Genomic DNA, 27,795 nt, shown 5'->3' with positions numbered 1-27,795 from the left:
AGGGATGCATGCGGCCACAGCCTCCCCGGCTTCGGGCACGAGGGGTCTCGTGGGACCCCAGGACCCGGCTCTGCCAGCGGGGATGGCGGTCTGCACCGGCAGGGATGTGTGGGGATCCCCGGCACTTGGCCGCAGCCGCACTCCGACCACAGTCCCCGTCCAGCCCGGCCGCAGTCAGCCCAGCCCTTCTGCGGCACAAGCGTGCCGCACCGCGGGCAGCCCCTGCCCGCACCCCCGCAGCGGGCAGCTTTGCCCCTCCACGGCTGCCTGCGCTGCCCCAGCAGCCATCGCTCACCCCGACTTTTGGGGGGGGGACGCTGCTTATGAGCGGCGGCTGCCGGCATAGAGGTAAAGACAACAGTGTGGGAAAGGGGGGGGGGGGCTCCATGAACCCGCAAAATAACCTGCCCGCATCGGCAGCTGCCTGTCCACCGGCCAGCCCTGCCTGCCCTTCCCGCAGGGACACATCCCTGCCAAACACCGGGATCTGACACGGACGCTCCCACCCGCAGCCAGCCAGGCCAGCCAGCATGCCGTGGTGTCCCTCCTGGGCCCCCACCGTCCCTCCTGTCACCAGATCCCTCTCCTTAAAAATATTTGGCACCTTCACGCCTCGGGAAAACACCTGCTGCTCCTCAGCGGGGAGATTTGGGCTGTCGGATCCCCAAAAATAATGGGGAAGGGGGCTGGGGATGCCTGGGGGTGCTCAGGTGACAGCCCCCCACCCCGGCGCGGGTGCGTCAAGGGGGCTGGGCGGGGGGCTGTGCCCCCCGCCCAGCCCCCTTGACGCACCCGCGCCGGGGTGGGGGGCTGCTGCCGGGACCCCCACCCCTAATGGTGTCGGGGGGGGGTCACACTCCAGCGCTGCTGAGTCACCCTGGGTACCAGGATGCGCTGCATCCCCCTCCCACCCCCCCCCACCCCGGGATGCTCTCCCACCCCAGCAGGTGGGGGTCCCCCCCTAAAGCCCCCCAGTACCACCCATCGGGGCAGCAGGTCCCTCCCTCCTTTCCACCACCCCCCCCCGGCTCCCCTCCCCTCCCCGGGGATGGGCGGGGCGAGGGGCCGAGCCCACCTGCATCCCCCGGTTCGGCACGCCGCCGCCAGTACCAGACCAGGGCGAGGGATGCTGCGTGTCCCACGGCCACCAGCGAAGGGAAGAGGGAACCGGTGTCCTCCATGGGGACACGAAACGACACGGCACGACACGGCACGGCTCGGAACGGCTCGGCGGGGCAGGGACGCACCAGCGCCCGCCCCCCCACGGGGCAGCTCCCGCTCCGCCTTAACCCCTCCCGGTCCGCGGCGGGGGAGACGCCTTCTTGCCGGCTGTACCGGCAGGATCGGGTCCGTCGCCGTCGTGTCGTGTCTCTTCCCCCCCCGCCTTGCGTCCCCCCCCCCCCCGACCGCGGTCCGCTCGCCCCCATCACTCACATCCCGGCTTTTTATATCCCGGGATGCCCCGTCCGGGTGGCGCCAGCCCCCCCCCCGTCCAGTCTCCAGCCTCCCCCCCCCGCCGCCTCGGCTCGGCGGGTCTCACCTACCCGGCACGACCTTCATGGGCAGGCAGGACGCAGGCAGGGAGCAGGCAGGGAGCGGGCAGGGAGCGGGCAGCGCGGAGCGAGGGCGCAGCGCGGCTCCGCCGGTGGCGGTGGCGGCGGGGAGGGGGGGGGGAGGCGGGCAGGGAGCGGGCACCGATATAAATAACCGGAGCCCGTCACCGAGCCCGAGTTAGAACATGACACGGGTGGGGGCGGGACGGGGCGGCCGCGGCACCCCGGGACCCCCCGGACCCCCCGGCGCAGGGGGGGTTAACCCGGCCGCCACCTCGGGGAGTTAATTACGGAGGCACTAATGGCCTGGAAACGGGCCCCGCCGGTGGAGGAACGAGCCCCGCCGGGCCGGGGGTCGGGCTGGGGGGGGGGGCGGCGGTGGGACCCTCTCCGCCCCGCGGGGACCCCCGCAGGCCCCCGCCGCCGGCGCGACCCCGTCCCCGCCAGCCCGGAATCCAGGCCGGATTTTCCCGCAGCCGCTCCCCGGAGTGGAGGGAAAACCCGGACCCGGATCCGCCGGAGCGGCGGAACGGCCGGCGCCCGGGAAGGTCCGGGGCTCCGCGGCCGCGTCCCACGGGGACCCCCCCCCACGCGGCGGCGGGCAGGGGCTCGGGCAGCACCCAGTCCCACTGCCGGCCCCCCCCCTCAGCTCCGCAGCACCCAGCTCCGCGGGCCCGGAGCCCAGCGTGGAGTGCGACCCACGGGGAAGAGCTCGGGGACCCCCCCCAAACCCCCCCCGGGAAGGGGGTGCGGAGACGGGGGGGGCGGTGAGCGGGGCAGAGCTGGGGGCGAGCAGAGGTTCGGGCAGCGCCGGGGACGCTGCGGCGGGGCGGGTCCACGCAGAACGGCGCAGCCCACGCGTGCAGGCGGGCCCGGCCCCCCCCCCCCGCCGCTCCTCCCCCCCCCCCTCCTCCCCCCCCCCTCCCCGGCCCAGTGACTCACGGCGCTGGCAGGGAGCGGGCCCGGCGCCTTCGGGCTGGAAACTTGGACCGGCGGCTGCCCAGGGGCTGCGGGACTGAGTCACGGCCGGCAGCGAGGAGGGGGGGGCCGGCAGCGAGGAGGGGGGGGCCGGCAGCGGGGGCCCTCACCGCGGCCTCGGGGCGCCGGCGGCAGCTGCCCCGCCCGGGGGGGGGGGGGCGGACGCCCCGCAGCCCCTGCCGGATCCAGCTGCCGCCGATCGTGTGTCGGGATCGCGTGTCACTGGGGGGCGAGGGAAGGACGACCCCCCCCCCCCGCAGCCCCCGGCCGCAGGCAGCCCCCTCCCCACCAACAGCCCTGCCCACCCCAGCTGCCGCTGTCTGTCTGTCCATCCGTCCGGACCCACCCCGTGCACAGTGGGGACCTGGGGGCGCAGCCTCCCCAAAGGCACAGACCCCCCCCCCGGCACAGCCATCCCATGGCACAGCTATCCCACAGCACAGACACCCCCCCCCACAGTGCAGCCCCCCAAGGCACAGACCCCCTGCCCCCCAGCACAGCCACCCCCCAGCACAGACCCCCCTACACAATGCAGTTCCCTGCCCACCATGGGGAGCCCGGGGGGGGGGCCAGCAGCAGCAAGACCCCCAGCAGCCCACCTGCCCAACCCCCCTGGGGCATCCCGTGGAGCTGCCCTGCTGCACCCTGGCACAGCCGGCACCCCCACGGATGACCCGGGCCCCAGCACTGCGTGCCCCCCCACACCCGGCCCACAGGCAGGGGTACCAGCAGGGCCCGGCCCCCCCTCACCCCATGGGCCAGCTAGGGCTCTGCCGAGCCACGGGGTCCCCATGGATGCACAGCAGCATGGCAGTTCCCAAGGCCCCCCCAGCACCTCCCCTCCCCAGGCTCATCCCGGGCAGCACAGGGGCTGCAGCCGACCCCCACCCCTGACCTTGGCAGGGCAGGAGGGGCAGCGGGGGGACGACGATGGGACGTGGCATCAGTTCAGTGCCCGGGGCTCGTGGGGGCTGCAGAGCTCCCCCGGGAGCAGAAGGGCTAAGGTGCCCCCACACACCCGCACACACGAGAGCACCCCAGGGGACACCCAGGGGCGAGGGCTGACGGACCCTCCTCCCGCCCAGCCCGGGGGGTCCCGGCACAGGCCCCCCTCCCACAGGTGCTGGTCGATACCTGGGACGGGGCCGGACTGGGGGGGCGGCTGGGACACTCCCCCCCCAGCAGTGGCGGCGGCGATGGGCTCCACGTGCCGCTCGCCCTCCTCCTTCCTGCGGTAGAGCCGGTCGCCGCCGGCGGGCCGTGCCCTGCCGGTACCGGTAGCGGTGTCGGCGGCGTCAGCGGCGGGACGTCGAGCGGGGATGGCGGGGCGGCGGGTACGCTGCAGGGAGAGCGGGACGATCTCGGGCGGCAGGCGCAAGTACTGGCGCAGGTAGGCGATGCCCTCGTCCGTCAGGTACCAGTAGAAGTGCCGCCAGGCAAAGGTCTCTCGCACCAGCCGGCGGGAGCGGAGGGAGGCCATGGCACGGAGCACCTCCACGTTGGGGACGCCGGGCAGCTGCGGGTGGGCACGCCGCGGCCGGGGGTCCTTCTCGGCCACCAGCACGCCTTCGCGGAACAGCAGCTCCAGGATGGCGCGCAGCCGCTCCAGCGGCATCAGCATCCCGGCCACCATGGCGCGGCTCGGCACGGCACGCGGCACGGCACGCCTCCGCTCGGCTCAGTTATGGCTCGACACGGCCCGGTACGGTCTGGCACGGTTCACCACGGCTCGGTACGGTCTGGCACGGCTCGCTATGTTCTGGCACGGCTCAGTATGGCCCAGCCCGGCTCGGTACGACCCGGCCCGGCTCAGTATGGTCTCGCACGGCTCGGTATGGTCTGGCACGGCTCGGCAGAGCCCAGCCCAGCCCGGTATGGCCCGGCACGGCTCGGCGCGGCGCTGGCTGCCTGCGGCGGGCAGACTGGCGGCAGCTCCACCCCCGGGCCGGGGGGGGGGACCCGGGAGGAGAGACGGGGGGGCCGGGGCACCCGCCGCTCGGCCCAGCCCTGACTCAGCGGCCCCTCCCCGGCCCCGCCAGCCGCCCGGGGGGGGGCCCCGGCCGGACCCGCTCCCGACCCACCCGGCCGGTTCCCGCCCGGGAACCCCCGCGGGTCCCTCCCCGCCCCCCCGCCCCGCCCCGCCGTCGGTGGTGGGGGGGGACAGCCCTCAGCCCGGGACACACACACACCCCCCCTCCTCAGTCCGGGGGGACACCCCTCAGCCCGGGGAGGGGGGACCGGAGGGGGGGGGGGGACCGGGGGCGGCCACCACCTGCCCGGGGACGTGGCCCCCTCGCCCCCCCGGCAGCATCCCGTCCGGCGGAGCCAGCCGCACCGCCGGTCCGCAGGCAGGGCTGCAGGCAGGGCGGCAGGCAGGGCTCCAGCGGCCGCATCCTGCCAACGTCAATATTTGCTCCGTTCCTGCCCGTTTGTGCAGGGCGGGGGGGCTGCAGCCCCCGGGGGGACCACCCATCCTCACGTCCCAGCTGTCCTGCAGCAGCCGGGGTGACAGCCCCGGCGCTGGCACGGCTTCGCCTGCCCCCCCACCCGCCGAGCCCCCCCAGCCGCTCATCCACAGAGGTGGCAGGTGGGGACGAGGCAGCTGCCACCCGCGGCCGCCCCCAGCACCCCACCGGCAACCGCTTGCCGCCCACGCACCGGCACCGCGGGGACCCCCGGCAGAGCCCCCACGACGCCGGCTGGGGACCCCAAGCACCGCCATGGGGAAAGCCCTGGCACCCAGGGCCCCCAGCACCGGGGGCTCCCCACCCCACGGGCGCACCCAGGTCCCACGGGAGAGAAGGCGGGTGGGTGCCGGCAGCCGGCCCGCGGGCAGCCGGATCATTTCCTCCTCCCGTCACGTGCCAGCGCCGGTGCCAAGAGCAAGAGGGACACTGGGACGGCCCGGGGTGCCCTGGGAGCCTGGGGGCTTCCCCGTGCCCGGGGGCTCCCCCACACCCGGGGGGATCCCAGCCCCACAGCCCCAAAACAGGAGAGGGCCACAGCTGCTGCCATGCCTGCCCCCCCCCCCAGCCAGGGGTCCCATGCCCCCCCCAGCCCAGTGCGGTGGAGCCAGGGCAGCCTGGCAGGGGGACGCTGCGACCACCACAGCAGGAACCACCCTGGCAGTGGTGGGGGGACTGGGGGGTGGGCTGGGGGACACCGTGGCCTTGGGGACAGCATCAGCTGCAGAAGCACCAGCACCGTCCCTGGCACCCCCTTCCCTGCTGACGGCACTACCAGGAATGGGGTGGCAATTGGAGCGCGCCGAGATTTACCGGCGAGGCGGTGGGGAGCAGAGACCCCGGCACAGCCCCGGCCATGCTCACGCCAGTGGGGTGCCCACTCCAGAGCTTCTGGACCCTGCGTGCCCCAAACCCACGGGAACGGGTGATGTAAGCCGTGCCGGCACTGCCGGGGCGGGGGGCCCACACCAGGCCTTGCACAACTTCCCTCTTCCTCTGATCTTGGGGGGAGAGGGGGGGCAGGAGGAGCGGAGCCCCCATCCACATCCCCTGAGGGCCCCCACCACGGCCCGGTGCAGGAGCCAAGGAGCCTTGAGCAGCAGGAGCAGCGGGGGCACCGGGGCACCCACCCACCCCCAGCGCAGGAGCATGGCGCCCACTCCCCCCATGAAGGGAACCCCCCGAAAGAGCATCAGCCATGTGCCCAAGCCCCCCCGCAGCGTGCCCAGCCCCATGGAGCACATCCCCCCCCACAGCCCCACAGCACCAACACCTCTGGGGTGCGCTCCGGCACACGGCACCCCAACAACCCCAGCAGTGTTGGGAAGGATGGGGGGGGAACAATGGGGGGAGGCTGGCCTGGCATGTGGGGAGGGCCCGAGTTCACCGACGCCAGCCCAGGGCTGCCTGCCAGGACCCCCTTGCAGGGCAGAGCAGGGCACCCCCAGCTGCAGCCCCCCCGGGGTGGGGGGACACGGGAGCCCCAGCTGCAGCACTGCTGGTGCTGCCCAGCCGTGCCCCCCTGGCAGGGCTGGCGACAGGAGCGAATGACACCCCGAACCACCCCAGACCCCCGATGTGCTCCCCACCCTGCAGCCTGGGAGGGGGGGGAACCAGAGGGCAGGGAGGGGCAGGGGACACGCTGTACCACCCAGGACAGACAGACGGACAGACAGACAGACAGACAGTGCCTGTGGGGATGCAGCTCCCCCAGTGCCTGCACCAACCGGTCCCCCCTCGGGGGGGGGACAGCCGGGGGGGGGACAGCCGGGGGGGGGACACGGAGGCCGCGGTGCAGGGCCGGTGCAGCCAGCAAGGTGCTCTCCGTGCCTCGCTGCAGCTGCGGCCTGGCTCCCTGCAAGTGGGGGGACCCGTGTCCCTCCCCACGCAGCCGCCTCCTGCCCCACACATCCACAAGCACCGGCCCCCCACCCCACTGCCGCCAGCCAGCCCTCCGCAGCACCGGGCCCCCGTGCCCATGTCGGTGGGTGCAGGGATGGCGCAGGGGCACGAGCGTGGGCACAGCCGGGGCATCTCCCCGTAAGCGTGCCCCCCCCCCCCAGGACATGGCACCCCGCACCCCACCGCACCCCCAGGCCCCGCAGCTGGGTCACGGCCGCGCCGTCCACCGGGAAATGCAGAGTCAGCGCCCGCCGCAGTGATCCAACGCGATGTGACAGTGGAGCCGGCTCCAGCGTCCAGCCGCCCCCCCCCCACACGCCGCCCATCCGCCAGGGACGCCGGGCACGGTGCCAGCACCCTCCCCGCACCCACCGCACACCACCCGGGGAGCATTGGGTGCACCCCGGAGAGCATCAGTTGTACCCCAGGGACCAGGTACCATTCTGCCCTCCCTGAGCACCGGCTCAGGCCATCCCGGCACTGCCAGCCCTGCCGCAGCCGGTACCGGCCCCACAGCTCACGCCTCCGCCTTACCACCTCCTCCTCCCGGCTCCGGCACGCAGCCCGCGAAGCCCCAACATCGCACACCGAGCATCCAGGGGGGCACCGGCTGCCGGGACACGGCACTGGGCTCACCCCCCCCTCAAGCCCTGCTGCACCCCCTGTGCCCCACACCGCTCTGACAAACGGCCTGGGGGTCTGACCCACGAAGACTCCGTGCAGCCTGGCAGGTTGCAGACCCCCAAATCCTGGGGCAAGCGGGCGGGCGGGCAGGCGGGTGGGCAGCGGTGGAGGCAGGGCCCTGCGGGCAGCAGCTCCTGGCCGTGGGCCCGTCGCTCCCCTCCCGGTGCCAGTGCCGGTGCCGGGGTCCATCAGGGCTGGCGCTGGCGGGACCGGAGGGCTCCCCGTGCCGAGGCATGAACAAAGGCACGGCTGTTTGCGGAGGGCACCGCGGTCAGGGCCGGGGGGGCCGGGGGGCACCATGGGCCTGGGCCAGGGCCGGGTTATTAATGAGGCCGGGGCCAGCGGGGGTCCTCCGGCCGTGCCTGTTCTCACCATAAATCAGCCCCGTCGGCAGCCCGGACTCTGCAGGAGGGGGCACAGCCTGGGCTCCCCCCAGCTGGGCCTACAGCACCGCCATGGCACTGCCACGGCTGCCGGCCACCCCAGGGCGAGCCCCCTGCCCGGCTGCGCCCCGACCCTCGCCGGGGTCCCTGCCAGCCGGCCCCAGCCCGGGATAACAGACCCTGCGGTGGCTGCCCGCCCGCTGCGGTCACACGCAGGCCGGTGGCGGCCAGCGGCCCCCGTGACCGGCACCGGCGGGTGCCCGTTACTCACGCCCCAGCGCCCCGGCTCTGCGGCACGGCTCGGCTCCCCGGCACGTCTCGCCAACCCGGCGGGGCCTGGCGTGGACCGGGTGATGCCGGGGCAGCCCGGTGAGATGATGGGTGACCCTCGGTGGGATGGGTGACCCCCCGCTCCTCCTGCCTGCGCTGCAGGCAGCTGCCAGAGGGGCACAGAGGGGCGAGGCCGGAGCCCCCCCGGGATGCGGCCGGAGCCCCGAGCCCGGGGCTGCCCCCCCCCCCGCAGGACCAAGCCCCGGGGGCGGCCGTGTCCCCCCCCGCCCCGGTACCTTTGAGGGAGATGATCTCGTGGTGGATGGAGCGGGACGCCTCCATGGCCGATCGCTCCGCTCCCGCCCGCTCCCGCAGCTCCGGCCCGGCCCGGCCCCGCCCCGCCCCGCCCCGCCCCGCCCCGCCGCAGCCCACCCGCCGCTGCGGCACCGCGACCGCCTCCCCCCCCCCCGCCCCGGGCCGGCCCACCTCCCCCCCACACCCCCCACCCCCCCACCCGCACCTGCCGGGCACCGGCCCCACATCCCCACCCCGCCGTCAGCACGGCCCCCCCAGTACGGTAGAGACCCCCCCAGTACAGTACGGGCTCCTCCAGCTGCACAGCCCCCTCCGTCAGCATGACCCCCCCATCAGCACAGACCCCCCCATTCCCACCCGCTACAGCGCAGACCCCCCACACCAGCATGACCCCCCCATCCCTACCAAGTACAACACAGATCCCCCATCAGCACAGACCCCCCCACCAGCACAGACCCCCCATCCCCACCCAGTACAGCACAGACCCCCCTACCCAGTACAGCACAGTCCCCCCATCAGCACAGACCTTCCCCATCAGCACAGACCCCCCATTCCCACCCACTGCAGCAGACCCCCCCACCAGCATGACCCCCCCATCCCCAGCGAGTACAGCACAGCCCCCCATCAGCACAGACCCCCCCATCCCCACCCATCAGCACAGCCCCCCCATCAGCACAGCCCCCTCATTCCCACCCAGTACGGCACAGACCCCCCCATCCCTAATAAGTACAACACAGACCCCCCCATCCCCACCCAGTACAGCACAGACCCCCCCACCCCTACCCAGTACAACACAGTCCCCCCATCAGCACAGACCTTCCCCATCAGCACAGACCCCCCATTCCCACCCACTGCAGCAGACCCCCCCACCAGCATGACCCCCCCATCCCCAGCGAGTACAGCACAGACCCCCATCAGCACAGACCCCCCCATCAGCATGATCCCCCATTCCCACCAAGTACAACACAGCCCCCCCACCAGCATGACCACCCCCATCCCTACCAAGCACAACACAGACCCCCCCATCAGCACAGATCCCCCCCATTCCCACCCAGTACAGCACAGCCCCCCCATCAGCATGCCCCCCCATCCCCAACCAGTACAGCACAGCCCCCCCCATCAGCCCCCCCCCTTGCCCATCCTGGCCCAGCACAGCCCTGGCAGCGGGGCCCATCACCATGGCATCGGGCCTAGGAGCCAACTCTGCCCTTGCTGGCAGCCCAGCGGGACAAGGGACAAAGGGGGGAGAGACAGAGCAGACCCCCCCGCACCCCCCCGCCAGCACTGCTGGGGATGGGATGTCTGTCCTCTGGGACGGGGGGGGACACGACACAGGACAGGGGATGCCTGTCCTCGGGGACAGCCAGCCTGTCCCCCCCCAGACACGGGTCCAGGTCCCCCTGCAGCATCCCCCCCCCCCAGCATCCCCCACGCTGCAGCATCACCCCCCCGCCACATCATCCCCCCCCTGCAGCATCCCCCCCCCCCCAGCAGCACACACCTCCAGTCCAATTCAAACCCAGTCGGAGACCAGAGACGGGGGGGGCAGATCCCCCCTTGTGCCCAGGGGCCTGTGGTTGCCCCCCCCGGGGGGCACACAGCCAGTGCTGCCCCCCCCCCCGGGCCCCCAACCCTCGGAAAAGCACCAGCTGCCTCTGGTGGGACCCCCCAGCCCTGCTCCCCCCCCGGGGCAAGCACCGGCACCCCGAGAGCTGGCAGCGGGGGTCCCATTTGGCCCCCCCACACCCCGGTCCTCCCACCATCCCCGGCACCACGGCTCTGCCCCGGCTACTCTGCCCGGTGGCAGCGGGGGGCTGGCGGGCAGCCCCCCGGCACGGTGCCACGGGCCTGGAGGCCGGCGGTAGCGCCAAGCCTCGGCCTCGCGGCTCCGCGTGGCCGCGCCAACCCCGGGCCCTGCCGGGAACTGCCGCCGCCTGCGCCGCACTGCGGCCAGCCCCGGCCGCTGGCCAGCCTGGGCCCGAGCCCCACCGCTGCCATGAGGGACCCCCAGCTCTGCCCCGGCACAACCGGCGGCCCGTCGGGGCCGTCCACACGGCCGTGGGGCTGGGGGGGCTCAGGGGTCCGGCTGCCCCCCACACGGGCGATAGACGCCAGATGGAGCCGGCACTGGAGCAGCACGCCGAGGCCGGCCGGAAAGCCCCAGTTGTCGGCCGTGACAGCGGCAGTGGCGGTGGCGTTGGCCCCCGGCCAGGTTTCGGTTCCTGCCGGGCGCGCTCCCGGCACTGCGCAGCGATAACGTCTCTAATCGGGAAGCCACGAGGCGGCCCGGCAAACGCTCGCCAGCCCACCGTGACAGCCGGCTGCCACCCGCCTTGCCCAGGGACACCGGCACCCGGCACCCCCGGCTACCCCGGCACCCTGCCCTGCTGCCAGGGCCGCTGCCGGCTCTGCCAGCACCCTGCCCCACACTGCCCACCCCACGGATGGAGGCCGGGGATCCCGCGGTGCAGCTCTCCTGGCAATGGCCGCTGCCTGCCCCCGCCCAGCACCGGGCAGACGCCGGTGCAGCACGACCACCCGCTGCAACCCACTCACCGCAGCAGCTAAGACCCCCGCTCGCCCGGGGTCCATCCTGCCACCAATACATGGCAGACTGTCCCCTCGCCCGGCTGCTGCCAGCCCCCGCTGCGGCAGGACGTCGGTGCCCTGTGCTGCCGGTGCAGACCGTGCCCCCCCGGCACTGCCCCCCCAAAGCCCCTGTTGCTGGGCCTTGGCACTAGATCCCGCAGGGCTCCAGAGACTCGGGGATGGCACGTGCCAGCGGCACTGGCCCGGGCCAACAGGTACCGGCTGCTGCGATGGGCTCCCTGCCAACCGTCTCCTCTCCGCGGTGGCGTCACCGCGTTTTGCAGAGCCCCAAGGCTGGGTTGATGCTTCCCAGCTTACCCGGCTCAGCCCCAGCATTGCCCATCCCCTCCTGGCAAACCACAAGCCTGTGGTGACCCACGGGCTGCCGGGACCGTGGCTGCGGCACTGCTGCCGGAGACCCCTGTGTGTCCCCTTCCCCGCCGGCTCCTCCGCAGACCCCGGTGCAGCCAGGCCGGCCCTTCCTCTGCATTTCAAGTTGCCCAAACCTGGTGCCAGCAGCTGCACCGGGTTGGGCACAACCGGCCCCGGCCGTGCCACAGCCAAGCAGCCGAACCTGCCCTGCAGGGCCCATGGCACCAAACTCGCTGACCCCCCACAAGCCCCCGGCACGTGCTCAGCATCCACCGGCTGAGCCACCCCGCGGTGCCCTGGCCCTGCCGAGGGACGCCCGCTCCCCAAACCGTGCACCATACCCGGCAGCGGCACCAGGCCCTTCACGGGGCTCTGCCAGGCTCGGATGGGCCAAGCTCCTTCCGGCACTCGCCGGCAGCACCGAGCACACGACGGCTCCTCAGCCAGAGGACAGCCCGGCCAAGGCCGCGGCACCAACCTGCAGCGGCACAGCCCGGCACGGGGGGCTGCAGGCGGGCAGGCACCGCTCCCACTGCCTGTCCTGCCCGGCAGCGGGGGTCCCACCCTGGCAAGGCCAACGCACCCACCCTCATGCACCAGGGCACCGTGGCGGGAGCAGCAGGGACCACCCGGCGCCGGGGCCAGCGCCAGCCCGCGATGGCGCACACGCACACATACGCGCCGATCCACAGCACCGTGGCACCAAACCAGAGCTCACCTGCCCCTGCCACCCTCAACGTGGCTGTTTGTAGCACGGCGGGCTCAGCCCCGGGGCTCCGGCGCTGGCGGCACCAGCCACCCCCGACGACCAGCTGTGCGAGTGAGTGGGTTGGGGGGTCTCACCCACAGACCCCCTGGGGAAGCCCCACGAGGGCGAGAGGTTCCCCGTGCCCGGGGCAGGTCCTCCAGCCGGGATGCTGAATGCCCCCCGGCACCCCCAGGCAGCACCAGCCACGCAGGGGCAGGGGCAGGCAGAGCGCAGGCAGAGCGCAGGCAGAGCGCCGGCAGCTCTCGCTCCCCTTGTAAGGGCATGGATGTGGGAGGCTGCCGGCCCCACGCGGAGCCACCCCCGGCCCCCCCCAGCCACGTGCCGGCCCCGCCACCCCAAGGGGCACTGCCAGAGACCGGGGCAACCGCACAGCTGCTGAGATGCCAATGCCACCGATACCATCACTGAGCACCACCACCCGTGCCCCGGGATGCCAATGCCACCGATGCCACCGCCGAGCACTGGCGCCTGTGCCCTGTCCCCTGTGCCCCTCCCGGGCTGCCAGGCACCCCAGGGTGCCGGCTCCTGCCCTGGCCATGCTCACCCCCAGATGCAGACCCCCCCATTGCCCCCTCCCTGCCACCCCCCCCCAGCCCCCCAAGCGGCATCCTCTGCCACCCCCGACCCGGCACACTGCCCTGAGTGCCACAGACCCCACCGGTAGCCTCCGGCCAGCCCAGGGGTGCCGTGGGCACAGACCCCTGCCTGTCCATGCCGAGAGTCTGGCACAGGCACCAACACCCTGGGGGGGGCCAGGGGGTCAGCAGCCGGGGGCAGCCCCTGAGGGGGGGGCTCCCAGCAGCGTCCCTGCTCCCCAGTGCCGGGACCTGGCTCCCGGCAGCGCCCCGCGGGTGCCGGCAGGGCTGAGCCGGGTGCTGGCAGGGGCCTCGGCAGCGCCTGACGTGCCCTATTATGGGAATGAGCCGCTGAGCTTTCCCCGGGTGGCCCCCCCAGGCCGGCTGCCTTCCCCCCCGTCCCCCCGGTCCCGTCCCCCCCCGACCCGGACCCCCGCGTGGGGCAGGGTCCGGGGGGTTCGGTACCTTTGTATCGCTCCCGCACGTCCTCGTAGGCTTGGATGAAGTCCTGCTCCTCGGGGTTGGGGGGCAGGCACCCCAGGTTGTAGGTGGCCATGGCGGGTGGGGGCGGCGGCGGCAGCGGTGGTGAGCGAGGGCTGGGGGCTGCCGGCGTGTCCGGCCGCTGCGCAGCCCTGCACAGCCCAGTCCGGCTCGGACACGGACACGGGACACGGCGGGACATTCCAGCCCGCCCAACCCTTAAAGGAACAGCCGGACGCCGCCCCGACACCCGCCGGGAACGCCGGACGCGGCACCCCACGGGCCACAGCCGCCCTATGGGGCACGGCACCCCCATGGGCCACGGCACCCCATGGCACCCCCATGGCCACCCCACAGACTGCAGCACCTCACAGGGCACGGCATCCCCGTGGGGCACAGCCGCCCCATGGGGCATGGACACCCCCAGGGCCATGGCCACCCCACGGGCCACGGCCACCCCACGGGGCCACAGGCCAGGCAGGACCATCCTGCTCCCCCCCAGGACAGGGCAAACGGTGCTGGGGACAAGGCACTGCCCGTGGCCCCAGAGCACCCCGGGGGGGGAACCGCCAGCCCCAGCCATGGGGTACCCACGTGTGCCCCGAGGAGCACGGCGAGGCGGGGGGCAGGAGGCGAGGGATGGGATGGGGGGGGGCAGGTGACAAGGGACAGCGTGGGGCTGGGGGCAGCGGGTGGCAAGGGATGGGGTTGGGGGTGCCGGATACAACCCCCAGCCGGCACGGGACCCCCCCCCGGCTGCCACCCTGCCGTGCCCACCCACTGCCCCCTCCCCACCCTCGCTCTGGGAGTCAGACGGGGTGACCCCCTCCTCCAGCTGGTGCTCAGCCCCACGCAGACACCCCCGGGTCCAGCCCCCGGCTCCCCCCCGGGGAGCTGCAGCGCGTCCCCTCCCTGGCAGACGTGGGTCTCTGGCCAGTGGGGACGATGGGGACGTCATGGGGCCACCCACCCCCCCCAGCTGCCGGCACCATGAGAACAAGGGGTATTTTTAAAGCTCCTTCTCCAAAACCGGCCTCAGCTGCCACCGTCCCAACGGGCACCAGCGGGGCACCGCTGCGGCCCCCCCGCAGCCCCCCACCGCCCCGCTCCGGCTGGAGAGCTATCCCCCCACCGGGGTCCCGTCCCAGCCGTGGGGCTGACCCCCAGCCCTGCCCCACGGCACAGCACAGCCGGGGGACACTGCGGGTGGTCCTGGGCAAACCGGGACCGGGTGACACCGGTCCCAGCGGGATGGAGCTTCGTCAGCCCTAAATATAGAGGCCCAAAGCCCCCGGGAAACCCAATCGCAGCCGGGGCTGCCGGGAGCCCAGCCCGGCACAGAAATAGCCCGGGGTGCTGGGCACTGGGGGGGGTGCTGGGAGCTGCACAGTGGGGGGACACTGGGCACCCCATGGGGACAGGCTGGGTGCTGTATGGGGACACAGTGGGTGCCATACAGGGACATACTGGGCACCCCATGGGGACAGGCTGGGTGCTGTATGGGGCCATACTGGGTGCCACGCAGGGACATACCGGGCACCCCATGAGGACATGCTGGGCACTGTATGGGGCCACACTGGGCACCCCATGGGGACATACTAAGCATCCCATGGGGACACACTGGCTGCTGTATGGGGCCACACTGGGTGCCATACGGGGACATACCAGGCACCTCATGGGGACACACTGGGTGCTGTATGGGGACACGCTGGGTGCTGTCCACGGCACACCAGGCACCCCATGGGTGCGTGCTGGGTGCTGTACGGGGACATACTGGGCACCCCATGGGGACACACTGGCTGCTTCTATACAGGGACAGGCTGGGTACCCCATGGGGACACGCTGGGTGCTGTATGGGGACACACCAGGTGCTGCACGGGGACATACTGGGCACCCCCATGGGGAAACAGTGGCTGCTGTATGGGGCCACACTGTGTGCCATATGGGGACATACTGGGCACCCCATGGGAACACACTGAGTGCTGTATGGGGGCATGCTGTGTGCCCCATGGGGACACACTAGGTGCTGTATGGGGACACACTAGGTGCCCCATGAGGACATGCCAGGTGCTGTACGGGGACATACTGGGCACCGCTGTGGGGACACACTGGCTGCTGTATGGGGCCACACTGGGTGCTGTACAGGGACATGCTGGGCGCCCCATGGGGACACTCTGGGTGCTCAGCCCTTGCAAGGATAGCGTGTCCAAGGGCAGCGCTGGCAGCCGGGCTCAACCCCCGCCCCACAGCGCGGCACGAGGGGGTGACATGGCCCCCGGCCAGCCGGCACGAGGCCCAGCCGGCACATGGCCGCCCCGCACCCTCGCCGGGCACTGGCACCCGCGGCACATGCCAGGGACACCCCTCCCGTGTCAGGGGTAGCCGGGCTCCAGGAGCAGAGGCACGGCTGCCCTTGCACATGCGTGTGCACATGTGTGTGCACGCGCACACCGCCACCCCACACGCACCCGGTGGTGCCGGCAGCACCCGCCCTGCCCTGCCCCACACCCCCCACGCTGTTGCCCCCCACACACGAACCCCCTCGCCCCACACATACACATGGCCCCACGCCGGCTCAGCCGGCCCCCCACCGCAGGCGCCCCACCCCGTGACTCAGCACCGCGGTGTCACCGGGTCAGGCTGTGCCGGATGCCACCACCGCTCCCACGCGGTCCCAACGTGCCCCACAGGACGCTATCCCCCAGCTCCGGGACCCTCCGGACCCCCAACATCCCTGAGCAGAGACCCACAGACTCTCAGCCCAGCCCTGTGCCCCAGTGGGAGGTGGGACCCCAGGGACCCACCAGGAGGGGACAGCAGGGACCCCTTCACCAGTGGGGACACCCATCAAGATGGACTGGGGGGATCCCATCACCCCAGGGCTCCCAGGGACCCCGTCACCAGCTGGGGGCTGCACTGCAGACCGCTGTCCCTGAGGTGTCCCCAGGGGATCCCTGGGGGGGTCCCCACGGCCCCAGTTGCCACGGGACCCCCCAGCAGCAGCAGAGCTGTGCCATTGAGGGGTCACATGGGTCTGCCCCCTCCGGACAGGGGGATGCTTGGTGGGCACCCCACCACAGCCCCCCCAGCCGCTGGGGCCACTGTGGCCCCCCCGGGACAGCCACAGCCCTGGGGGCCCTCTGACGGCCACCACTGTCACTGCACAGCCCTGGGGACGGCCTGGCACAGCGTGTGTCCCGGGTGCTGCGAGGACACCCCGGGGACACGGCCACGCAGGGACACCCCGGGGAGATATTCTGGGTGCCATGGGGACGCCCCGGGGACACGGCCACGTGGGGACACCCTGGGAACGTGTCCTGGGTGCTTTGGGGACACCCCAGGGACACAGCCATGCGGGGACACCCTGAGGATGTGTGCTGGGTGCCCGGGGACATGGCCACGGGGACACCCTGGGAACGTGTCCTAGGTTCTGTGGGGACACCCCGGGGACACAGCCACGTGGGGACACCCTGAGGATGTGTCCTGGGTGCTGCAGAGACACGGACACGCAGGGACAGCCCAGGGACATGTCCCAGAGCTGCAGGGACATGGTCACACGGGGACACCCCAGGGACCCTCTGATGGCACCCACCTCTGCTGCAGAGCACAGGGGGCAGCCCAGCCTGTCCCCAGCCCTGCTGCCCCCAGGGGACCCAGCCTTGGTGTCCCCCAAGGGACACGACCCCTTGGTGGATGAGGACCCCCTAGCACGCGGCCTTGGTGCCAGCGGAGACCGCGGGGGTCCTTCGGCCACCCCCATGGCACTGACCGGGGCCCACAGGAACCAGGAGAGACCCCAGCCCCACACACCTCTGCAGCCGGACCCCCACCCCAGCACGGCATAGCCAGACCTGCACCCACCTGACCGCCGAGCCGTATCCTGCCCTGACACTGGCCCTGCGTGGGGACGCCGTGGGTGCCCACTGTCGACAGGCGCCTGCGGCACAGCATGACACGGCATGGCAAAGCGTCCCCCATGGCGGCACCACCGTCCCAACCCCGGCACAGCTCCCAGCCACGGTGTCACCCATGGGTTCCCTGGCCCAGCACGGGGCTCCCAGTCACACCTGTGCCCCCATGGCACTGGTCCTCCCGGACACCCCACGGCATCGCCCCACAGCTGCCCCACAGCCCTCCGGATGCCTCCAGCACAGCCAGGCCGCTGGCCCCAGCGCCGGCCACACCAGCCCCTGCCCAGCCCTGCCCTGGGACCCCCCTGGTCCCGGGGGGGCTCCTCCCCTCCCCCTGCGAGGGCTGCCTGGGGCCATAGGCACGCACTGGACAGGGCTCCTTGGCATCTGCCCCTCCCTGGCATCACCGTCCTGCCCCGGCACAGCCCCAGGGCCCCCCAGCACCCCCTCGGCCAGACGCTCTGTCCCGCAGCCGGGCACAGACGTGACGGCGCACGGTCTCCACGTCCCCAGGGATCCCTGGGTTCCCCCCGGCAGCTGAGTGGCAGTGGGGGCTGCCGGAGCAGAGCCCACCGCGACGGCTCACAGGGACCTCCTCCTTGCCACATCCCGAGCTGCCGCCCTCCGGGACACGAGACCCCCGGCGCGGTGCCCGCCGCCAGCCCTACCTGCGATCCTGATGACGGCCCTCTCGGCGGGGTCCAGCACCGTCCCGTTGCCGGCGGCCGCTTTGGTGCGTTTGGAGCGCTGGTGCTTGGCCAGGTTCCAGGGCAGCGTGTCCCCGGGGCCGGGGGAGCCGCTGCTGCCGCTCGAGCTCTCCTCCGCCATCCCCACCGGCTCCCGGCACCCCGCCGACGTCGGCTCCTGCAGCGGAGGGACAATGTCAGGGACGCCCCAGCACCCGCGGCTCCACTCACCGGCACCCGGCCCCTGCCCCGGCACTGGCACCGCCGCGCCCAGCGCCAGCCTTCAGGCACGCCCCAACCGTCCCGCTCACACCTGTCGCCAGGTTCCCACCGCAGCCGGCAGCACCTGTGGCAACTACACCGCACCCAGCCCGGCGGTAGAACCGAGGGGCACCGGGAGGCACCGCGACCCTCGTGGGACAGTGCCCGGCTGAGACCTCGTGCACGCGACGCCGCGGGGAAACGAGGTCTGAGCCGGTGGTGCTGCACCGAGCCGTGCTGGTCGGTGCTGCCGAGGCCACGGTCCCCAAGGGGCTGCCATGGCAAAGGGGCAGCAGCAGGCAAGGGATGGGCAACGAGCCGCGGCAATGCCCAGAGCAGGGGGCAAGCAGGGAGGAGGATGAACCAAGGATGGAGCCGCAGCCCCAGCTGGGGCAGATGAGGAGCCGGAGTGCTGGTCCCACACCGGGAACGGCCACGGAGGCACCGGGCACTCGCCTGTGGGGACCCCGCACCAGTGACACCCCGACCGCCCGTCCCCATGGCTCGGGGCTGGGGGCACGGGCAGACTGGCCAGGCCGGAGCTGCAAGGGATGAGGCCGTGCCGGCACCCGGGGCACTGGAGACAGGGCGAGGCGCCGCAGGCGTGCCGGCCGGTTGGGCTCCGTGGCAGGAAGAGACTGCCAGGGCCCAGCCGAGCCAGCGGCCCTGTGGTGCCGGCCCCAGCCCCGCACCGGGAGCTGTCCCGGGGGAGCGTGACGGAGGTTGCCAAGCGAAACCGCACGTCAGAGCCGGCAGCAGCGCGGATGCCTCCGCCATCCCACCTCCGCCACGAGCCGCCCGCGGTTACACCCGCTCGAGCTATTTTTTTCCCACCAGACCCCGCACCGCTCGGTGCAGGAAAGCACCGAGCAGCGAGGCCGAGCCACCGCCACCGGGACAGCCAGCCCCAGGGTCGTGGGGGGCCAGGGCCCGGCCGAGCCCCCCCGGGGTGTTTGCTGCTGCTGAGACGCCATTTGCAGAAGCTGCGAACACGGCAGTTTCACCGGCCCCCGCTCTCCCGGGGCCTCGTGCCGACACACGGCAGCCCCGCGGCACCCCGGCGCAACGGCGGCAGCAGCGGGTGGCGGCGGCAGGAGAATTTTCTCCCAGCCTCCAACGGTTGGGCCATTTTAGCCAAAACCCTTCCGGAAGGTGCCCCAGCACCCGGCCCACAAGCCACCGGCTGCAGCCACCGGCACCGGGAGCGAAGCCACCCTGGCCCCCCCACCGCAGCCCAGCCAGGTCCCACGGGGCCACGGCCGGCCCGGAGGCTCCCGGCCCCCCCAGCCAAGCACCCAGCACGGGGTCAGGTGTGTAGGGCGAGCGGGGGGGTGGGCCCACGCGTGTGTGGGGCGAGCGTGGGGCAGGCGGCGCGGCACGTGCCTGTGCCAAGCCTGACGCGCCGGCGCCATCGCCCACGCGTGCCCCGCGGCCCCCGGCCCACCCGCACCCCGGGTCTGACGTGCTGCGCACCCCCAGGTGACCCCCGGGCACCCCCGGCCTGAGGTCCCCCCACCCCCAGGACGTGACCCCTCAGCCAGGAACGGCACCAAACGCACCCCCCCCCCCCCCCAGCACAGCTCCCTGCCCCACGCACCCCCCCGCGCTGCACAGCCCCCCCACCCTCCCCGGCCCCACGCTCTCACTCCGCAGCCCCCCCCCACCCCCGCACCCCCAGCCCCCGCGGTTCCTGCAGCGCAGCCCCCCCCGCACCCCCCGGCTGCATGCTTTTGCGGCACAGCCCCCCCCCCTCCCCGCACCCCACAGCCCCCCCGGCTCCTGCAGCACAGCCCCCTCCCCCGTACACCCCACAGACGTGTCCCCCCCCCCCCGCCCTGCACCCCACGGATCCTGCAGCACAGACACCCGCACTCCCCGCCCCGCAGCCCCCGGCCCCACGCTGCGGGTCCGCCGAGCGGCACCGGCACCGCGTCCCCGCCGCCGCCGGGACTCACCGAGCGCCGCGCTGTCCGCCGGGGAGAGCCGGGCGGGCATGACCGGGGGGCTGCGGGCAGCGGCGGGGGCTGCACCCGCACCGGCACCGGCACCGGCACCGGCTCCCGCTCCCGCAGCGGCGCGGCGGGGCCCGGCGGGCGGGGCGGGGCGGGGCGGAGCGGGGCGGGGGGGGGCGGTCGGGGGGCGCCTATCTCACCTCCCCACCCGCACCCGCCCACGGGGCCGCTGCACCCCAGCGGGAGCGCTGACGCTCAGCGCTGCAGGCAGCGTGGGAAGGGTTAACCGCGACCGCTGCACCCCCTGCACCGACTGCACCCAGCGTGGGAAGGGTTAACCGCGTCCGCTGCACCCCCTGCACCGACTGCACCCAGCGTGGGAAGGGTTAACCGCGTCCGCTGCACCCCCTGCACCGACAGCACCGACTGCACCCAGCGTGGGAAGGGTTAATGCTGACCACTGCACCCGCTGCACCGACTGCACCCAGCGTGGGAAGGGTTAATGCTGACCACTGCACCCGCTGCACCCAGCACGGGAAGGGTTAATGCTGACCACTGCACCCGCTGCACCGACTGCACCCAGCGTGGGAAGGGTTAATGCTGACCACTGCACCCGCTGCACCCAGCGTGGGAAGGGTTAATGCTGACCACTGCACCCGCTGCACCAACTGCACCCAGCGTGGGAAGGGTTAATGCTGACCACTGCACCCGCTGCACCCAGCGTGGGAAGGGTTAATGCTGACCACTGCACCCGCTGCACCCAGCGTGGGAAGGGTTAATGCTGACCACTGCACCCGCTGCACCGACTGCACCCAGCGTGGGAAGGGTTAATGCTGACCGCTGCACCCGCTGCACCCAGTATGGGAAGGGTTAATGCTGACCACTGCACCCGCTGCACCCAGCGTGGGAAGGGTTAATGCTGACCACTGCACCCCCTTTCCCCCCCTTTCCCACCCCCACCCCGGGGCAGGCACCCACACCAGCCCTGTCTGCCCTCACCGGCCAGACCTGGCAGGAGCAGGCAGGGGCAGGCAGGGACAGGCAGGGGCAGCGTGTGGCCCCTTTCCTGCCTGGGCAGCACCCACCCGCACGCCCTGGCCAAGACCCCCCGGTTTGGCCAAGTGCCGCCGCACGGTGCTGGGCACGGGCGGCACCGGGAGCTGCGCAGCACGGGCAGAGCGCAGCAGTGGCCTCGTGACAGGGGTCCTGGGCCACGCCGGACCCCCGGGAGCCACCTCGTGCCAGGGCCACCAGCGGCAGGAGGTCCCGGCCTCGCCGGCGCCAGGGATATGCCGAGCATCGTGCCGGTTACTGCGGCACCGGTGCCACCCTCTGCAAGCCCGGGCACCACCGGCACCCTCTGCGCCCCCCCGCCCCCCGCAGCCCCTCCACCTGCCCGCGCCCCGTTACCCACGCACCGCGATTGCCGCCAGGTCAGGCAACGCGCCCTACCCGCCGCACCTGGGTGCCCGCGCCCGCTCCCGGTGCCACGGTGGCCGGCGCGGCGTGGTGCGGCATCAGCCACCCTTCACATGACCCAGTTCCTCCTGGCCCGGCGCAGCCGCCCTCAGCTCCCAGCTTGTTTACGCCACCACGGCACCGGCGCTGCTCCGCCGAGCGTCACCGGGAGGCTGGGGACACCCTGCCCGGCGGGTGGCACCGCGGGGAGGCCCCGCCGGCCCGAGGGGCCCGCGGACGGCGATGCCGGATGGTGACGCCAGCCCAGGGCATGGGTGCAGCGGGGGTACCAGCTCCATCCCCCCCCCCGGTCCCGGCCGCCCCAGCCCTGCCCGGCCTAGCCGCGGGCACGCCGCAGGCGGGACTCCGGTGCGGCAGGAGGGTGCCGCGGCCCAGGCAGGTGTGCAGGCAGCACGTTTGCCAGCTGCCGGCCTCAGCGGTAGCACAGGCTGCTGCTGGCTGCCGCATCCAGAGACCACGTGAGCCGCCGCGGCAGAGGGATGACGCCAGGATCCTCCGGCTCGCCCACCGCACGGCCTCTGCACCCACTCACCGGCACGGGCCCCGGCCCAGCTGCCCACACCCTGCCTGCCTGCCTGCTTCTCCTCCGCTGCCTCTCCTCCGGCTGCAACCGCCAGCAGGGCCGGGCAGGCCAGAGCGGCTCCGGCAGCGGGGATGGAGCTTGGCTCCAGCCGCCGGCGCTGCAGGAGGGGCCGGCCAGCCCCTGGCAGCCGGTGAGCCCCTGGGAGCTGGCAAGCCCCTTGGCAGCCGGTACGCCTGCCGGGAACCAGAGACGGTGCCGGGAACCGGCGACGGTGCTGGCTGCCGGCCTCAGCCCCGGAGGTTGGCAGCCGCCACGGTGCCTGGCAGCTCTGCGGCACCGGTGCCGTGGGACGGAGGCACCCGCGGGTGTGGATGCCCATGCGCAAGGGTATGCACGCTCTCCTGAAGGTACGCGCCTGTGCCCGCACCGGTGAACGGCTCTGCCTGGGACACGCACCCACCAACCTGCACATGCGTGCCCACCCGCATGCCCACACGCGAGCCCACCTACCCCGTGCACATACGTGTACGGGAATGCACGTACACGAGAGCACACGCGCGTATCCGCCCGAATGCGTGCGTGCAACCCCCCCCGCCGCGTGTGTGCACACATGCAAAAGCAGGCATACGAGGGCACGGACACACATGAATATGCATGTGCCCACACCTGCCCGGCTGCACGCACGCACGGTGCACGCCGGCACACGGGGACACAAACACCGGTGCGCACGCGCATACCAACACACCGGTGTGCACACGGGCACGCGCGCACACCTGCCGAACACAGACACACCCGCGCGCTGGGACTGCTCAGGGGCTCAGCACCCACCCCGCGGCGCGGCAATGCCGGCAGGCGGCGGGGCTGGCAGGGTGCTGGGGGTGCCGGAGGGTCCCCGGGGTCTCCGGTCGGCCCCGTTCCTGTGCCGGGTCTTGTCCAGCCGGGCGCCATGCCCCAACCAGCCCCGCTGCCGGCACAATGCCCCACACCCCCGTGCGCCCCGCGGCACTGTGCCCACGCCTGCCAGCCGCCCCACGGCATCCACCCCCACGGGTAGCCGAGCTCTGTCCCTCGGTGCCGGGGGAGGCTGGGCTGTGGATGCTCTCCCTGCCGTGCCATCACACCGGCACGTTGGCCTCGTGCCTCTCGGTGCCTCTCGGTGCCTCCCGGTGCCTCCCAGTGCCTCCCAGCCACATCCAGCTGCCCAGCTGCGGCACAGCACCCACCCCAGCCCCACAGCACCGCCGCATTGGGGCCAACACATGCCAGAGTAACACCGCAGACCCCAGCGCAGCCGGCACCGACGATGGCCCCGTGGGGTACTGGGACCCCCGGGGACCCCAGACCGGGGCAGCGCGACACGGCAGCCGGCAGCACCAGGAGCAGGGTGGCTCACGGCGGGGTCCCCCTCCCAGCTCCGCAAGCGCCCCGGGGTCCCTGCCGCGGTGCGTGCCGCCGGTGCGCGCTGGCTTCCGACCCCTGCCGGCCTCGGCTTCGGGCCCCTGCTCCGGCCCCTCTGCAAGGCAAACACGCTGCCCGGTGAGCCCCCCAGCGCGGGGGCCCACACCCCACGGCACCCCCCACGCGCAGCCTGCCTGCAGCCTGCCCGCAGCTGGGTGCCTGCCCCTGGCCGGGTGCCTGCCTGCAGCCTGCCCGCAGCTGGGTGCCTGCCCGCAGCTGGGTGCCTGCCCCTGGCCGGGTGCCTGCCTGCAGCCTGCCCGCAGCTGGGTGCCTGCCTGCAGCCTGCCCGCAGCCGGCGCGTGCCCCGATGGGGCAGGCAGCCTTAGCCTCCCCTCGCCCGGTCTCGCTGCCCGCATTACCGGGAAGGCAGCGCCGCTGCCCAGGGCTGCCGGTCGCTCTGGCAGACGGGCAGGACTCCGTGCTTGGCACAGCCGCCCTCGCCGCGATCATGTGCCGGTCCCGGCACGGGAGCAGCGAGCGACTCCCCTCGCCAGGAGCCCGGACAAAGGGCCCCTTTCAGCGCCGCGCTCGGCCCCACGGGCCCCTCGGGGCCAGGGGACAAAGGTCCGGCACTCGGCACCGGCAGCGCGGAACTCTCCTTGTTCAAGGCCAGCGGCTGGCGCGGCACCCACAGGGCTGCCCCCAGCCCCGCAGAGGGGGTGGGCGTGCGGCCAGGACCCCCCGGCAAGGCCGGTGCACCCCCTCTGTACTCTGGCGTGGGGAGCTGCCGGCACATCCCTCTCGGTTCTTACCTCCGCGTCTGCCGGCGGCTTCGTGCTTCCCGGCAGCTTCCCCAGGGGAGCAGACTGAGCGGCTCAGCGCTGAGACGTGTGCCGGGGCCTGGCACGTTGCCCCCGCCGGGGATCCCGACGCTCGCCGCCCCGTGCCGTCCCCGGGCGCAGCATCACGTCACGCTGGGGCTGGCACACGTCGGCGCCGTGCCGCATGCCAGCCCTGCGCCGGACACTCACCCTGAGCCCACGGAGCCGGTGTCGGAGCTGGGGGTGCGGCGCTTGGCACACGCTGCCATGTGCTCCCCGAAACGGCATGTGTGCTGCTGAGACCCCACGGCACCGTGCCGGCTTGTGCCCACGTGCGCCCCGGTGCCTCTCGGTGGGTGCCCTCGGCAAGCGGGAACGCTGCGGGAGCGGCCGTGCCCCCCACTGCCTGACGCCTGCCTGCCGTTTGCCCACGGGGATGGTGAGCTGCACCGTGGGGGGGACCTGCCGTCGCCCTGTGGGTTGGGGGAACCCGGCACCAGGGGCTGGTCACCCCCCGGCTGCTCCGCTGGGCTCCGGCACCCGGGGACGATCCGCGGCTGCCCCCCACCGTTCAGCCCTGTTGCGGGGTCTCTGCGGCACAGGGGGGGGTCCAGCGGGGGACACGGGGGACCCCGTGGGGACCGTCCTGCCCCGAGCTGCCCCTCGACATGTGGCGGCATCCCCTGACACCTACCTGGGGGGCTGTGGGGGAACCCACAGGGACGGCAGCAGGCAGCGGGTCCAGTGGCGAGGCAGCACCGTGGGCAGGACCCCCGGCACCCGCAGCCACGGGGGGTCACCGGCCGCCCCCCACCCGGCAGGGACACTCTGCAACCGGGCTGTGCTGGGGGGGCCTACGTGCCAGGCCGGCCCTGTTACCCCCCCACCCCATGCCCCAGTCCAGCTGTGGAACGATGAACTCCAGATGTGCAGCCCCTCCCGCTGACTCACCCCGCTGGGCTCGGGACGCTCCCAGCCCCGCTCCCCTTCTGGGGACGGGAACAGCCCCCGCGTCCCGGTCCCACCGGGCTCCTGGCCAGGGAAGGAGCTGGACATGGCAGAGCAGGCACGACACCAGGATCCGGCCCGGCGGCAGTGGGAGACAGTGCTGGCCGGGGGGGGACACAGGGCTGTCCCCAGCCGAACCCCCTCTGGCAGCAGCTCTGCCCCACGGCTCTGTCCCCGTGTCCCCATGTCCGCTGTGTCTCACACATCCCCCATGTCCCCGGGATCACCTGGGTCCCCCCCAGTCCCCTGCGTCCCCCATATTCCCCCCACCCCATTCCAGCAGGCAGCCACACCACATCACCCTGGTCCCCTCATTCCCTTCATCCTCCCTGTCCCCTGCGTCCCCCCTGTCCCCTGCGCCCCGTGTGCGGCAGGCAGCTCCACTGCACAGCCCTGTCCCCCGCATCTCCTGTGTCCCCTGCATCCCTGTGTCCCCTGCATCCCCCGTGTCCCCTGCATCCCCTGTGTCTTCTGTGTCCCCATGTCTCCTGCATCCCCTGTGTCCCCCGTGTCCATCCCCTGTGCCCCCCACATCCCCCCTGTCCCCTGTGTCCCCATGTCCCCTGCACGTCCTGCGTCCCCCACATCCCCCGTGCCCAGTGGGCACCCCCATCAGCAGGGGGGCCATGCCACGGGGTGCCCCCCCTGTCCCCACCCGGCTGGCGGACACGTCCCCAGGCAGGCAGGCTGCCTGCAGCCTGTACCCATTGCCCCCCCGGCCCCCCCAGCCCTGTCCCGGCCCCAGCGGCTCCCACGGCCCCTGCGCTTCCCCTGCCTGACTCATCCCTGCCTGCGGATCCCGCTGCCTGCCCCAACCGGCCTGGGCCCGGGCCAGGCCGGCAGCAGCAGGCAGCTGCCTGCGGGGCCTTAACCCTCTCGGGGAGCGGAGCAGTCCTCCTGCACCCCCACGGTGCCCACCAGCCCCCTGCCTGCGGCTGGGGCTGGGGCAGGCAGCGAGGGCAGCGCGGGCAGCGTGGGCAGGGGGCACTGCGCCAGGGGGCAGGGCAGGCAGCATACGGGGCAGGCAGATTGCAGCACAGGCAGGGTGCGGAGCAGGCAGGGTGCACTGCAGGCAGGTACAGCACAGGCAGGATGCGGTGCAGGCAGATTGCAGCACAGGCAGGATGCGGTGCAGGCAGGATGCGGTGCAGGCAGATCGCAGCACAGGCAGGGTGCAGGACAGGCAGGGTGCAGGACAGGCAGATTGCAGCGCAGGCAGATTGCAGCACAGGCAGGGTGCAGCGCAGGCAGGTGCAGCGCAGGCAGGTGCAGCGCAGGCAGGGTGCAGCACAGGCAGGGTGCAGCGCAGGCAGGGTGCAGCACGGGCAGGGTTAACAGCAGGCAGAGGAAGGAATGCTCCGGAGCGTTCTCTGCTTGCTGACACTGTGGCGGTGCCAAACCGCAGGCCTGGCAGGGCCACGCTGCCGCTCCCAATCCGGCGGCTCCCGGCCCCTCGACGCCCCACGGGAAGGGGGAGCAGGAGCGGGGCCGGATCCAGCCCCAGGGTCTGGATGTTCCTAGCACCGGGGCTCAGGGGCCTCCACAAATCCGCTGCCTAGCAAAGCAAGCCTGGGGGGGGGCACAGAGCACGCCCGGCACAGCCTGCCCCCCCCGCCTGCCCTCAGCTCTGCCTGCACCCCAGCTCCGTCCCCACGTCCCAGCAGCCCCAGCGCAGGGTTTGTGGGAAACGCCATGGGAACAGCCCAATCCCAAGCCGACCGGACCGGCAGCACCACAACGTTGAACCCCGGCCAGCGCACGCCATGGCCCTGCAGCCGCTCCCACCAGCAGCCCCCGGCCCCACGCTGCCCACCCGCCTGCCAGCATGGGGTGGGCGATGCCGGCGTGGGGGACAGCGCTGGCACAGGCGGGCGATGCCGTAAGCTTGTCCCTCGCACCAGGCCAGGCACGGATACCCTCGGTGCCGGCGACCCCGGAGCTGGCGGGGCGCTGTGCCGCGGTGGGCACGGAGGGTTCCCAGCACCGGTGCCAGCCGGGGACCACGTCCTCCCCCCAACCGGGACCCAGCCATGGGGCGAAGCAGAAATGCTGTCGCTGCCAGCGGGGCTGGGGCCAAGCCGGGGTGGCCGGTAGTGCTCGTGGCAGAGCCACAGCCACCCTCAAGTGCCACCGGCACCAGCACCAGCCTGGAGTCCCATGACCCCCAGCCAGCACCGGGTGTCCCTGGCACCCCATGAATCCTGGGCATGTGCCCCTGTCCTCTCCCATCCTTTCCACCCACATCCATCCCCCATGCCCACCCGCCCTGCGCCCACCGTGGTCCCAGGGAACACCTCCCCTCCCGGCACTGGGGGGTCTGGGGGGGGGACGGACCCCACGGGCCCTGGCCCGGGCAGAGGCGAGGGGAACGGCCGAGCCCCCAGCTCCGCTCTTGGCCCCCCAGGATCAGGGTGGGCAGAC

At 73.2% G+C, this 27,795-nt stretch overlaps 1 protein-coding gene across 16 annotated transcripts in view; it reads right to left on the bottom strand.

Moving 5' to 3' along the window:
* The window catches only part of PLEC (plectin), a 63,122-nt gene extending 42,954 nt beyond the window's left edge, over positions 1 to 20,168 (bottom strand). For 4 of the 16 annotated variants that reach the window (XM_075024143.1, XM_075024144.1, XM_075024148.1 and 1 more), the window contains exons 1-2: positions 20,149 to 20,168; positions 17,915 to 18,110 (exon numbers count right to left, since the gene is read on the bottom strand). In XM_075024143.1, the coding sequence (XP_074880244.1) occupies positions 17,915 to 18,074 (160 nt within the window). In that variant the 5' untranslated portion in view covers positions 18,075 to 18,110; positions 20,149 to 20,168. Of the gene's footprint in view, positions 1 to 1,075; positions 1,302 to 1,544; positions 1,663 to 3,665; positions 4,180 to 13,320; positions 13,483 to 17,914; positions 18,111 to 20,148 lie in introns of those variants that run through there. The other 12 variants (XM_075024138.1, XM_075024141.1, XM_075024140.1 and 9 more) reach the window with 5 other exon arrangements.
* Between the last annotated feature and the right edge of the window lie 7,627 nt (positions 20,169 to 27,795).

This window comes from Buteo buteo, chromosome 3, assembly GCF_964188355.1.
Source record: "Buteo buteo chromosome 3, bButBut1.hap1.1, whole genome shotgun sequence".
Classification (NCBI taxonomy): domain Eukaryota; kingdom Metazoa; phylum Chordata; class Aves; order Accipitriformes; family Accipitridae; genus Buteo; species Buteo buteo.
Note: the sequence above shows the minus strand (reverse complement) of the source record. Positions and strands in the feature narration are given on the sequence as shown.